The sequence below is a fragment of the Passer domesticus genome, chromosome 13, assembly GCF_036417665.1.
Source record: "Passer domesticus isolate bPasDom1 chromosome 13, bPasDom1.hap1, whole genome shotgun sequence".
Taxonomy (NCBI): domain Eukaryota; kingdom Metazoa; phylum Chordata; class Aves; order Passeriformes; family Passeridae; genus Passer; species Passer domesticus.
In genome coordinates, this window is record NC_087486.1 from 7,731,888 (window position 1) to 7,743,989 (window position 12,102).

Below are 12,102 nucleotides of genomic sequence, written 5' to 3' on the forward strand. Positions count from 1 at the left end.
CTGCTCTGCACCATTACCTGACACCTCTGCTGGGGGATTTATGGCTGGCAGCCTGGGCTGGGCGACCTTTCAGAGCCTTTGAGGGTTTGGTGATGCTGAGCCCTGCCAGACTGTGGGGGCAATGCCTGGGGTGTGCCCAGGTGAGAGGGGTGAGGGTGCTGCAGCTGGGGGTGAGGAGGGCTCGGCTCAGAGCAGCCCCATCCTTTGGGATCTCCCACAAGACTGGGATCGGTGTTGCAAGCAGGGAGATGAGATTTTGGGGAGCCCCTAAATGCCCTTCCTCATAAAAAGGAATGGGGTTTTCTATCTGACCAAGGACAGCCTGGCTCTGAGGCCATGCAGGATGCGGCTTGCATGTGTAAATTGTTTCCAAATGGAAACAATTAGTCTTGCAAGGATTAAAAAATAATGTCTCATCAACGTTGCTGTTTAGTGCTTGTAAGAAAATCATAGAAGCTGTTTGGTTTTAGATTTTTTTTAAAGCGATGCAAAAAACTATCATCTAGTAATGGAAAATGCATTTCCAGTTTGCGTGTAGTCATGGTTTGCTCCATGACTACATGGAGGAAATTTTGGGCAATTTGTGTTGGACAATAGTGAAATAGCTTTTTTCAAACAAAGTAAAAGAAAATTGTTAGCAAAGGTTTGTCAATAATCATGTTCATTGCTTAAAAAATAATATTTATTTTTAAGTGCAGCGCTGTTCCTATGTGTAGCAATCCCACCCCATTGCAGTGAGGCTTTCCATGCTATTTATAAAGCTAAACATGAAACTTTTGTGATATAAGAGATCTTAATGCTTTAACACAGCAGCTCCTGGTTGGAAAGTTTCCAATGTTTTGTCATGCTGCAGACTGATATGATTTTGGGGTCTCACACCAGGGACCAAGAAGCCAGGGCTGATGAAGGAGGAACCTTCTGCCCAGGAACACCTCCAGGCTCACAGCAGTGAGTGGTGTGTGCTTGGGGTAATTCCTTGTATGACCAATTCCATACTCTTCACAAGTTTTTAAATGTAATAATAAATGTATTTAACATTATAAATAATAATTATTAAAAATAAAATATAGTAAATAAAATTATTATTATTATTGTATTTAAATGCATTAATTTAAATGCATTTGAAAGGACAAATGATTAGTGCAGCAGCACTGGTAATGTATGGAGTAGAAATTTGTTATTTTGTGTTTCTGATCCTTCTGCACTGATGGCTTCAGGGAGGGAGGAGGAGCAGCAGTAACTGGGCATGAGGTGACACCCCAGAGCAAGCCTCTTGGACTCAATTTGTTCACAGTTAGTGCCAGTGATTCTCAGCTGCTATTTAGAGGACTCACAGTTCATTTTTTGTTTTTTCAGTCCCTTTTTCTTCCCTTTCCCTTCAGCTGGGAAGCTGGGAGCAGCCACAGCAACCTGGCTGTCTTCCTCCACTTTCCTTGTGACGGGCCTGGCAGGGTGTGCTTGGCCACAGCTTTTGCCAGAGCTTTCTTCTCACACAAAAATGTGCTGAGGGACCACATGGCCAGCAGACACTGTCCTGCCTGTGAGGATTTACAGCATGGCCTGTGGGAAGGGATAGTCCCTGCTCCCTGCCTGTGCTGCAGATGACCCAGGGCCCTTTGCAGGGATACTAAAATATTGTCATGCTCTTTTGTTCATTCCTTGAAATATAAGATTCTACCCTTTTTTGAAACCACAGAGCCAGAGATGGAAAGGCAGCCCTTTGAATCTGTCAAAATTTGACTGCAGGGTTCCTTCCGACCCCTGTGCTAATTTCTAGCAGAGCAGGAAACATTAAAAATAACCATGAGAGAAGATTTCCCAACTCAGAAGGATTGTCCTCTTAATAATCTCTGGCTTTGCTTTCACTATGTATTTTCCCCCCTTAAAATTCCTGTAACACTTTAAGAGCAAGTCCATCCCTGCCAGCAGCAGCGAGGGCACTGGAGGGGGATGGCAGAGGGCCAGGGAGCCAGGCTGGCACCTGGGCTTGCTCTGAGCCAGAGGTGAGTGATGGACGTGGGAAATGCCTGCTATTTATTGGAAGAGCTTTTGCAAGCTCCACATCTTCCCTTTTGGGTGAGCTCAAAACCGTTCTCAAGCCTTCAGCTGACCTCAGCAACGGGTGAATCTCATTTTTGCAATGAGACGTGGCATTTTGGTGCTGTATCTCAAGACCTGTACTGAACTTGTACTGTGAGACAAAATGAAAAATGCATCAGAATTTGTTTTAAAATTCATCTGAATGCAGCCCCTTACTCTGAAGTTGAAATGTTGTATGTCAAAACCAAGGCATGCATCAAGATTATGTGCTATAGTAACGAGCTCTGCTCAAGCTTTTACATTTTATCTGAGCCGTGTCTGCATTCTCAGCACAAGGTATAATTATATAACATTAAACAATAGATCATCAATGTGTACCATAAAATATATTAGATCTATAAATAATGTCCTCACCCTGGTGATGGCAAAAGGGGATGCACCATGGGATCACCATGGATCATTATTCCTGCAGGAGCACCTGTGCCTATGTCACTCTTTGTGAGGGGTGAAACCAAGGGGTGTAATTGCAATTATCACTCACCTCTGTGAGTGATTGATTGAGCTCTGTATCACCAGCTCTCCCCACTAATCCAGCTCCTCCTGCTCCAGAAACCTGAGGGCTCCAGACAGATGTTGCAGATGTATTTTCTTTGCAGAACTGACAGTAACAATTTTTCTTTTCTAATGGGGAGGGTGTCCCACAGAGCTGGTTTGGCCAGGCACTGAACGCATCTGGTGTGTGGTCAGAAATTGAGATGTGAGCTGGTTACCAGCTGGAAGGGGCCTCTAGGGTCATCTGGGACCCCAACAGTGTGCTCTTCCTTGAGGCATTTTGTCCCACTTAGCCAGTGCAGTGACGGTTTTGGTTAGAATTATGTTTTGGGGGAAATTGGTTGAATTTTCCCTCTATCTTGTTTTAAAGCATTGGGTTTGTCCTAGGCAGAAAGTTCATCCCCTCTGGATGTAGAGAGTAATGAATTATCTTGTGATTACTGTGTGTGATTTAGAGCAAAGGACTGTGATCAAGAGTGAGTGAAGGCACAAGTGAGATTGCTCCCTGGGCAAAAAGCAGAGCCAAAAGCCACTGTGATGCTTTCTATTACCAAGGACTCCAAGGAGAAAACTCTTCTTTTTCATACACTTTTTTCTGGTTGGTTAAGTGGAAGTAATTTTTGCCCTCTCAGAGTAAAAACTTCTATAAAGAGATTGGTTTAAGGGGGGGAATAGAGGGTTACTTGTTGTTTCTCCATTCCTTGTTTATCAAATAAATTAGAGATTGCTTAATCTTTAATTAAAATGACATGGAGGAGAATTCAAATAAAAGACAATAACAATCTCAACACATGGGCACTCCTGAGATTTGCAGGCAGTCAAGTCAGGCAGCCCAGATTTCAGATGTTCTCTCTGCTCTGCCCATGAAATCTCCTGGATGCTCTTGGGAACCCTGCCTTGCTCACACAGACATTTGGCTGGGCAGGTAGAGCAGAATCAATTAAATCTCCAGCCCAGACTAACAAGACATTTAAAAGTCTGTGCTAGTCTTGTCCATTCAGTGCTGTGGCTGGCCAAGAGCCCCTTTGGAACCCTGATGGATATTGTTTCTCTCAAGCATTAAATGCTTTCCCTCAAACATCTTCTGAATAGGCCATTGTTTTTGCTTCTGGATGTCTTTTTGTGGACTGATACAAGAATAGCTAAAAGCTGAAGAACTGGCATTTTATATTTAAAAAATAATAATAATTCTGGGATTTCTGCTCCTCTGAGAAGTTGAATGTGCTGCCAGTTATGTGCTCATATCCCATGTCTGATCCTATGAAAGTCAGGGAGTTGCATCAGGAGCTTCAGATGAATCACCTCAAACAATCATAGTTTCAGGAAAGAAGCTCTGTGAACCTGATGCCATACCCAGCTTTTAGAATCTAAAGAATTGAGGTGACATAAAGTATGGAGGAGGTGTCAGGGTGGTTTGGTTGTGACCTGCAAGCCTTTGCATTAACAGACACAACTGCTTTATGTCTATTTTTCATTACCACTATGTAGCTGTTGAGTACTCATGGTTCCTTATAAGAACAAGTACACATCACGTGAGGAATATAACCTATGCCTGATCACTTCAGAAATGTCATGTGGGTAAAGGCATCCTCATTTATTTTCAAGTGAACTTCTCTTGCACAGGTCCCCCAGCCCTTGTAACCCAGCTACTGATATCTGCCCAGGTCATCTGGATTTACCTTTTTCCTAACAGAGCTGTGTTCCCCAGAGTTTCATATTCCAGGCACCATCAGCATAGCCATTGCAGACTGATTTTTTTCTTTCTCAGTGGCCATTTATTCCTTATCAATGGCTGTGAGCTGCAAGGATGCTCTTTTTAATGCAGCCATTGGCCTCCTCTTACCCACCTTTGCCTCTTTTGCTCAATTTCTCTGTCACAGACATAAGATAAACTAAAAAAAGACTCACCCCAATCAGTTCCCTAAGAAATAAGGAGAACTTTGGTGCTTTAGCACTGTACCACAGTCCAGACCCCCTTTGCTCTGGTAGGTCCTTGTGGTTCACAGGGCTGTAACGTGGGAGATGTTCCATCCAGCATGTTGGGAGGAGACTGTGCATATTCCACAGGTGTGGCTGTGCAGAACAGGTGCAGGAGGGAGCTGGAGCTGATCCCAGGGTGCAGCTTTGCAGGGGGAACCCTTGAATTTGCCACAGGCAGTGGATTTACAGTAACTGGTGTGTGTCCCTTTTCCCCAGAAGTGGCAGCTCCAGCTGATGACAGGGGCAGCTTTGGCCTTAGAGCATCTGTGCTTCCTTCCTCCCTCCCCACATCCCTTATCAAAAGCAATGTTTCCTTTGGCCCAGCACATCCAGTGGGTTGGTGTTAACTAAGGATTTAAGTGCCAGAAATGCTGGGGAATTCACCATTTTCCATATTGGTGCAGCAACCCTAGAAACAGGAGACCTGAGGAAGAACTGGGATAACTGAGTGCTTTAGGAAAAATGCTTCAGATCCAAGGTTGATGTGAATCACTCATGGATCTGCTCAGTTTAACCAAATCAGGCATGTTTTACTGCTGCTTGTTTTGACTTCCAAAACCTCAGGGAGTCCCAGGCGAAGTGCCAGAGCAGTGTCACCTTACCCCTGTCACTAATCCTGTCGCTTCCTTTCACCCTCCTTCACACTCTGCAAACTGTTTGATGCCTCTTACTGTGCCTCTGTGAAACCTTCCTGCTGGATTGCATGGATGGAGGAGTAGGTAAATCATAGAATCATAGCCAAAGATTAAGTAAGTAGAATCTCTTTCAGAGCATGCCTCATAATGCTATGTTTGAAACTTTTTTTTTTCCTTTTCATTTTTTAATAATACTCTCTTTTCCTTCCTTTTTCAGGGGCCCCTTGGCTTGGATGGCAAACCAGTAAGTAGCACTAAGTGCCAAATATAACATGTCTTTGTTCATGCTGCTCCACAATAAACAGGCAGTATCTCAACTATTACTCATTCAGTGCTACATATATAACTGTTTAGGAGGAACAATTGTACTTGGGAAAATTATTCCATGCATGTTTGAATTCTGAGCCAGGGCTGGCCAGCAGAGCTGGAGGTGAACTTTTCTTTACCTGTCAGCTCATCTCAGGTGCCTCTTCCCCTCCTGCCCCAGCTCGGGGAGCACAGACTGCAGATGGACATCAGGCCAAATTTGGGGAATAAACTCCAGTAGCACATTCAAAGAGCAAAGTCAGTGATCTTGGTTGTGTGCTTCTGGCACTACAGAGTGATACCATAAAAATAATTGATCCCAAAGCAGGTTCCATTTTCCTCCAAAGGACCTGAGCTGGGAACTGCTTGAGGGTGCCCAGTGTCCACGAAATACTTTTTGGAGCAGACTGGATTAATTTATGAGCTGTTTCCTTGACTTCATTTTTGCTTGGAAGCCCTTTGGATATTCAGGTGCTTCATTCTTTTCTTACTTATTTTACAGAAATGCAGACTTTTTTTATTTTTATGCTAATTGAACCCTAGCCAGCTCTGATTCCTTCCACCAAATGGTTTCTACAGAAGGTCACAACTCCATATTCTGTCTCCAAACCCCATTCTCTTCCACCACCTTCACCAGAGGGCCCATATGAAATCTTTTTAAATTCTGGTCCTAAACCATGTGGGATTTCAAAGTGGGTAAAAGTCATTCAGTCTTTGCAATTGAAAAGCTACTCCAGACACTTATTTCCATCCAGTTAGAGAGTGTGCTGTTATAGCCATACATTGCTGTGGTTGGTTTTTATCCTAACCCTGAGGATAGCAAATGTGAATAAAATCTAGAAATAAAGCATTAGACAAGAAAAGAAGGAAGGGCTTGGCTTTCATTAGCAAAACCTCATGCTGAGAGTGCAGCCAGACCCCAGAGCACAGCCCTGCACCCCCAGGCTGGGGTGCCACTGCAGGGCAGGAGTGAGACCCCGAGTGAATCTCAGTGACAAAGCAGACTTATCACACAGCCAGACTCAAGACAGACTGCTCACGATCTCTTCCGTGACAGAAAGGGGCCGGCAGCCTTGCTCAGAGAAAAGCAGTGGCAGGGAAGCTGTGTGGGCATGCTGCAGTGGGGGGACCTTCCCCCACCGGGTCCCACTTCAGCACACACTGGGCACTGGTACCAAGAGTTGGTACTTTTCTGTGCTGGAAGGCAAATGCAGGGCAGACACATCAAAGTGCTGCTCTCGGGCTCTCTCTGGGGCTGCAGTGCCTCTGCCTGTCCTACAGACAGCTGCTCAGAGGGAAGATGAATGATGCCTTCAGCAAACGGGCCAAAGAAAGCAGCCCGTCCTCCTTGTTTATTTCAAACAGATGTATAATTGTTGTAATGATATTCTGAGCATGTGCTTTTTCTAGAAGTGATTTAATACCTCAGGGTTATCTGTTGCATCTATTTAGAGTCACGTGTTGGTGAGCTGCTGTCACACTGCCTGCCCTGCTCTGGTGCTCTATACTCTGTCCCAGCAGGAGCAGGCAGGACCCCGTGGGTGCTTTTTGGTAAAGTGTTGCTCATGTCAAGCACTGCACAACTTAAAATAGTAGCATGTATTCCCTAAAATCATAGAGAATGTGGCTCAGGTTTGTGAATTGATGAGTGAGTGTGATTTCCTTGGTTTTCATGTCACGTGCATTGGTGATTCTGCTGTTCCTTAATTTGGATTCTTCTTATGTGTTTCCAGGGACCTCCAGGACCAAAAGGGGAAAAGGTAAAGGCTGCATTAACATGTGGATTTTGGGGAAGCAGTTGCTGTATATCCTCCTGTTGCTGTAATTCTTACAAGTTCAGGTTGTCCCAATAACCCAGCTGGGTTTTGTTGGAGCTGTTAGAGTGGGTTCTCACATTGCTCTTGGAAAAGCTCCATGAAGGGGAGGGCAGGAGGAATTTGCAAAAAAGGTGGGGGGACAAGTGTGGTCTTAAAGCTCATCTATGCTATAGGGTTCTGGTTAGCCACTAAGGGTGATGAGAGTATAAAACTCTTCATTCCTGCCAGAGGTCTGGGCTCCATCATGTTTGCATGACACCCATGCAGTCAGAGGAGCCAGAGAAGGTCATTACGGAAAGTGAAGTCAATTTTCACATGTGAAGGACATAAGCAGTTGCTAGGAGAGCCTTAGAGTTGGAAACAAACTGCTATTTCTGATTTATAATCTGTTGCACTGCCTGCCAGGGCAGAATCTTTCCCTATTGTGTTTTCTCAAAACCTTCTCCTCCCTCACTTTAAATACATTAAACAATAGGACTCTTGCCCCTTCCCTTGTGTGCTGTACCCGTGTCCAGCTGACCCTGTGCTCAGTCCTTCAGGGCTGAGATTTGAACTCTGACCCTTTGCTGTTTTTCCTGATTTGCAGGGGGAAGCAGGAGACATTGGCCCAAGGGTAAGTAGTGACACAACACTGATTTGTTCTGAAATCTGGTCGGGTTTAGTCACTGCACAAAACAAAGCCTTGCTGCAAACAGTATGGTAACAGTTGTGGAAATGTTTAATTTTGCTTCTGGAGCTCTTTGTGGTGATGATTTTCCTAACTCTGGCCATGAGGAAAAAGGAGTCGAAGTTCTTTGGGTACCTCATGGAGGTTTTGCTTCTACTGAACCTTCTCACCCCTGATTTCCTCTTCCAGTGTCAGAGACAGACTCCATGTTTCTCTTGAAGTTCATCTTGAGTGCTCCTTATTTGTTGGCATTAGAGCACCAGCATGTGGGGGTAGGGCCTGGTGTCCCCAGGAGATGTCCAGTATGGAGTTGTGCAGGATGGAATGTTCCTTCTCCCTTGCTGAGCTCTCCACCTGGGAGCAGGATGGCATCCAGGTGATATCCAGGCTGCCTTTGAAAATAAAGGGGTTAAAGTAGCTGCGTGATGAGGGAAAACTCTTTTGGTTACAGCATGCAGAAATTAATGGAATTTCATGACATTTCCTCTCATGGAGTTGCACGAAGTTAAGATTTACTGAGGTAAATCAGGACAGATCTCCATGAGACACAAGGGGGATGTGTCCCATGTTGGGATGAGATGAGCGGTTTCACCATGAGGTGTGGGCTCTGTTGCAGAGGTATTTCTGAGGTGTGGTTGTCTGTGGATTATGGGCACCTGCAGCAAACCCCACTGTAGATGTGCTGGGATCCTGGTGTACCTGTCACTGTAGGAGGCTGGATTTGGAGCTGGCACTCAAGAGATGGCTGACCTGGGTTAGATGTCATTGCTGGAAACATAACCTGGACCTCAGTGGTTAATGTCGAGTAGAGATGCTTCAGAGACATTTTTCTCTTTTCCCCTGGAGGCTGTAAAATCACTCCATGAAGTTGGTGTCATGTTCTGAAGCAGCTCCCAACTGCCTTGGGTGTGTTTGGAAATGTCACCCTGGGGCTCAGAGAGCCCCTAAAATTTCTCAGATGGATTTATGGCCTGTGTGGTGAAGGAGGGGCTCGGCGTAAGGCCTCACTTGGTCCAAGTGCCCACCCACGTTCTCAGAACTGGCTTTAAGAGGTGATCCAGCAGCACAGGGACCTGGGTTTTCACTTCTCAGCCAGGGCTGGGGGTGCCTTTGGGGCTGGCAGCTCGGGAATGCTGGAGGAGGTGCTCAGGCTCCAAAGGCTCTGTGCTGCCAGGCGCTGTGGAACTCACCTCCTGCTGCAGGAGATGCTCTGGGACAGCTCTGTCTGGACTTGCAGGGCAGGTACCAGCTCTCAAGGTAACACTTGTCCTTTGCCTTCACCTACCAAGGAAAATATGCTGGGTTTGGGGGGCATATTTTGTCCTGATCTGCATTTTTCCAGGTTTTGCTTCAGTTTTTGATTTATTTATGACTTTTTACAGAACGGTGAGAAAAAGGCTCAAAAATAATTTGAGAGAGAAAAGCCTGGCACAACCATGCACAAGTAGACTTAAAAACAGGTGCCTGACTCTCCCTTTATGTCTCCAGACACTCAAAGTTGTGAATAAGAGGCAAAACTTCTTAATACCATCTGGTCTAGATTACTTTTTATTTCTGAATTTAATCTATCTTATTCCTCAAGTTTCAGTGGTAGCTTTGTTTAGCTGATTTTGAAAGATGTGTCAATGCAACTCTCTGCATCAATAGGAAGATAAATAACTAGGACTGTACCCAGTGCCCTCTTCCTTGTAAATGGTCATGTCCATGGGAGTGGAATGAGGATAGAGTGTGTCAGTGAGCACTGAAACACTATCATTAGCAGTGATGAATTAAAAGAGAATAGTCCTTGGGGTGGCTTTGGAGGGACTGTCTGTGATGGCAGTGAGGTGATGGCAATTGGGGATTAGCTACTGAATCTCTTCATGTCTGCACTGCTTCCCTTTCTGTAATGAACACCTGCCAGCAGTGTGGACAAAACCAGAGATTATTACACATGGGAGTGTGCCTGGTGGGAGATGCTGAAGGGTAATTTTGGAAAGCTGAAGAAGGATATCCCCTTGGGTTGTCTTCATCACTGAATGCTCCTTGTTGTAAGCAGCATGAGGGAGGATGCTGTGCAGCCTCACCTGCTCAGGATGAGGAATAAATGTGCACAAATGTACTGACAGAATGCATGGAAGGGAGAAATCACTAACTGGTCCCCTCTGCTCTTGGGAGAATAGAGAGAGTTGAAGCAGGATGCTGCTGGGGTTGGGACAGCTGTGCCCTGATATTTGTGCCTGTGCTTCTCTCTCTCAATCAAATACATTGCTGCACCCCTGGAAAGGACTGCATTTATAAGCCTGACTTGCTCCCTGAGCTGGCACTGGGCCAGCTGCTCTGGATTTATGAACTCAGCTGGGTGATCTTGCTCGTACTGACAGATGAGATGTTCAGACAAATGATGGGGCTGAGGAATCCCTGCACATCTGGGCCAGCTGATGCACAGTGCCTGTGGCAGCAGCGCCAGCTTTGCTCTCCAGAGGGGGAAAATGAGCTTCAGCTGGTGGGAGACCTGCTGTCTGCATGGCCCACTGGCACATGCCTGCCCATGGCCAGGGCTGATGGAGATGGCTCCAGCATCTCCTGCATCTGGAGCTGCTGGGGGCCAAACACTGGCGTGGCTGAAGCAGCTCTGCAGCCCAGTGCAGACACAGCTCAGTGCTCCCTCCTTTTCTGCAAAATTATAACTGCTGGCCAAGCTCACACTGCAGATAAAAACTCAGCACAGGAAGCATCCTGCAGAGATTTCTGTGACAGTCAACAGACATCTATGGATACTTTTATTTTATTATTTGCTGACTTTGGAGTGTTATGTTGAAATGGCTACATCGAGGACTCTAAAGCTGGAATTTACCAGTGTTCAAGGGTTCTGTGCTCCAATATTCCATTGCTAGATGGGGTCAGACCCAACAGCCTGTTAGCCCAGTGCCTTGCAACCTGATGCTCTGGGAACTCTGGAGCAGGAATGTGTTACTCCATCACACTTAACCCCTCTCCTGGAGCCTGGATGTTTCCTGAACCAGGGATGGTGTCTCTCTATTTTATACCACTCAGGGCTGTTCACCTCTCATGGGCCCATCTGTAACAGGAGCTGTTTAAAATGAAACATATGATGGCTGGATTTAGTGGGATATGGTGTGTTTGGCCCTGGAGCAAATGCAAATTGTTATTTTCCATTAAAACAGATAGGGCTGGGCTTGGAACATGCTTATTTGGATGATGCCCACCAGTCTGAGAAACCTGAGAAAAAAAATTCAGTTCCTGTTTTTCTCTGTGGGGTTTTATGAAAATCCCACTTTATGCTCTTTTGTACTTTATGCACATAATGAGCCACAGAACTGTGTCCCTTCTGTTTACCACAAACCCCTTTGCTCTCAGTAGAGTCTTTTTGGTGGTTTCTGTAGTATTTAGAGGACCTGGCCACGTGCAAGGGTTCTGTGTCCTCATTAATTTTATTTTCTCAGTATTTCAGTGCTGTTCTTCCCAAAAGTAGCTGCATTTAACTGAGTGTTGAGCTTAAAGCCCCTCTCTACATCTTGAAAATAATTCTTGGTAGGGGCTTATTTTCTGGGATTGATTGCTTTTTTCTATCTGACTTTTCTTTTTCCCTCTCTTCTTGTCATGGTGGTGTTAAAGCATCTGTCCTGGGAGGCTGGGCAGGGGGTGGCCTTGCCAGTGCACTATTCGCCCCAAAACTGAGGTTTGGGGTTATCTGTTATTGGTGTGCAAGGTTTAAAAGCTCTCTGGAAATTTGGAAAATAGGTTTGTTCCCCAGAAACCTCCAGAAACCCTCATGGAGGCTTTGCTGTGTGTTCCCACAGGGCTTCTTGTGGCTTCACTCCACCCTCTTGATTCCCCTATGGATGGGTGGATGGGGGAAAGGGGGATGCACGTGGTGTCCTGAGAAAGGAAATGTCTTCCTGCTTCTCCCCAGACAGATGAGTGGAAAGGCTAAAACACAATAGCAATGACTACTGATACAGCCTAAATACATTGTTTTTGCATCATATAAATCTGGGAGATTTATCTGCAATTTGCAGGCTGGGAATACATCAGTATTCATTTGAGCCTCTGAAAACAAATACAGTATTTGGTCTCAGGGAAATGCTGGGGTATATAATCC

At 45.5% G+C, this 12,102-nt stretch overlaps 1 protein-coding gene across 1 annotated transcript in view; it reads left to right on the forward strand.

Moving 5' to 3' along the window:
- The window catches only part of COL23A1 (collagen type XXIII alpha 1 chain), a 173,989-nt gene that overhangs the window by 144,681 nt on the left and 17,206 nt on the right, over positions 1-12,102 (forward strand). The window contains exons 6-8 of the mRNA XM_064387770.1: positions 5,425-5,451; positions 7,247-7,273; positions 7,917-7,943. Coding sequence (XP_064243840.1) covers positions 5,425-5,451; positions 7,247-7,273; positions 7,917-7,943 — 81 coding nt within the window. The remainder of the gene's footprint in view (positions 1-5,424; positions 5,452-7,246; positions 7,274-7,916; positions 7,944-12,102) is intronic.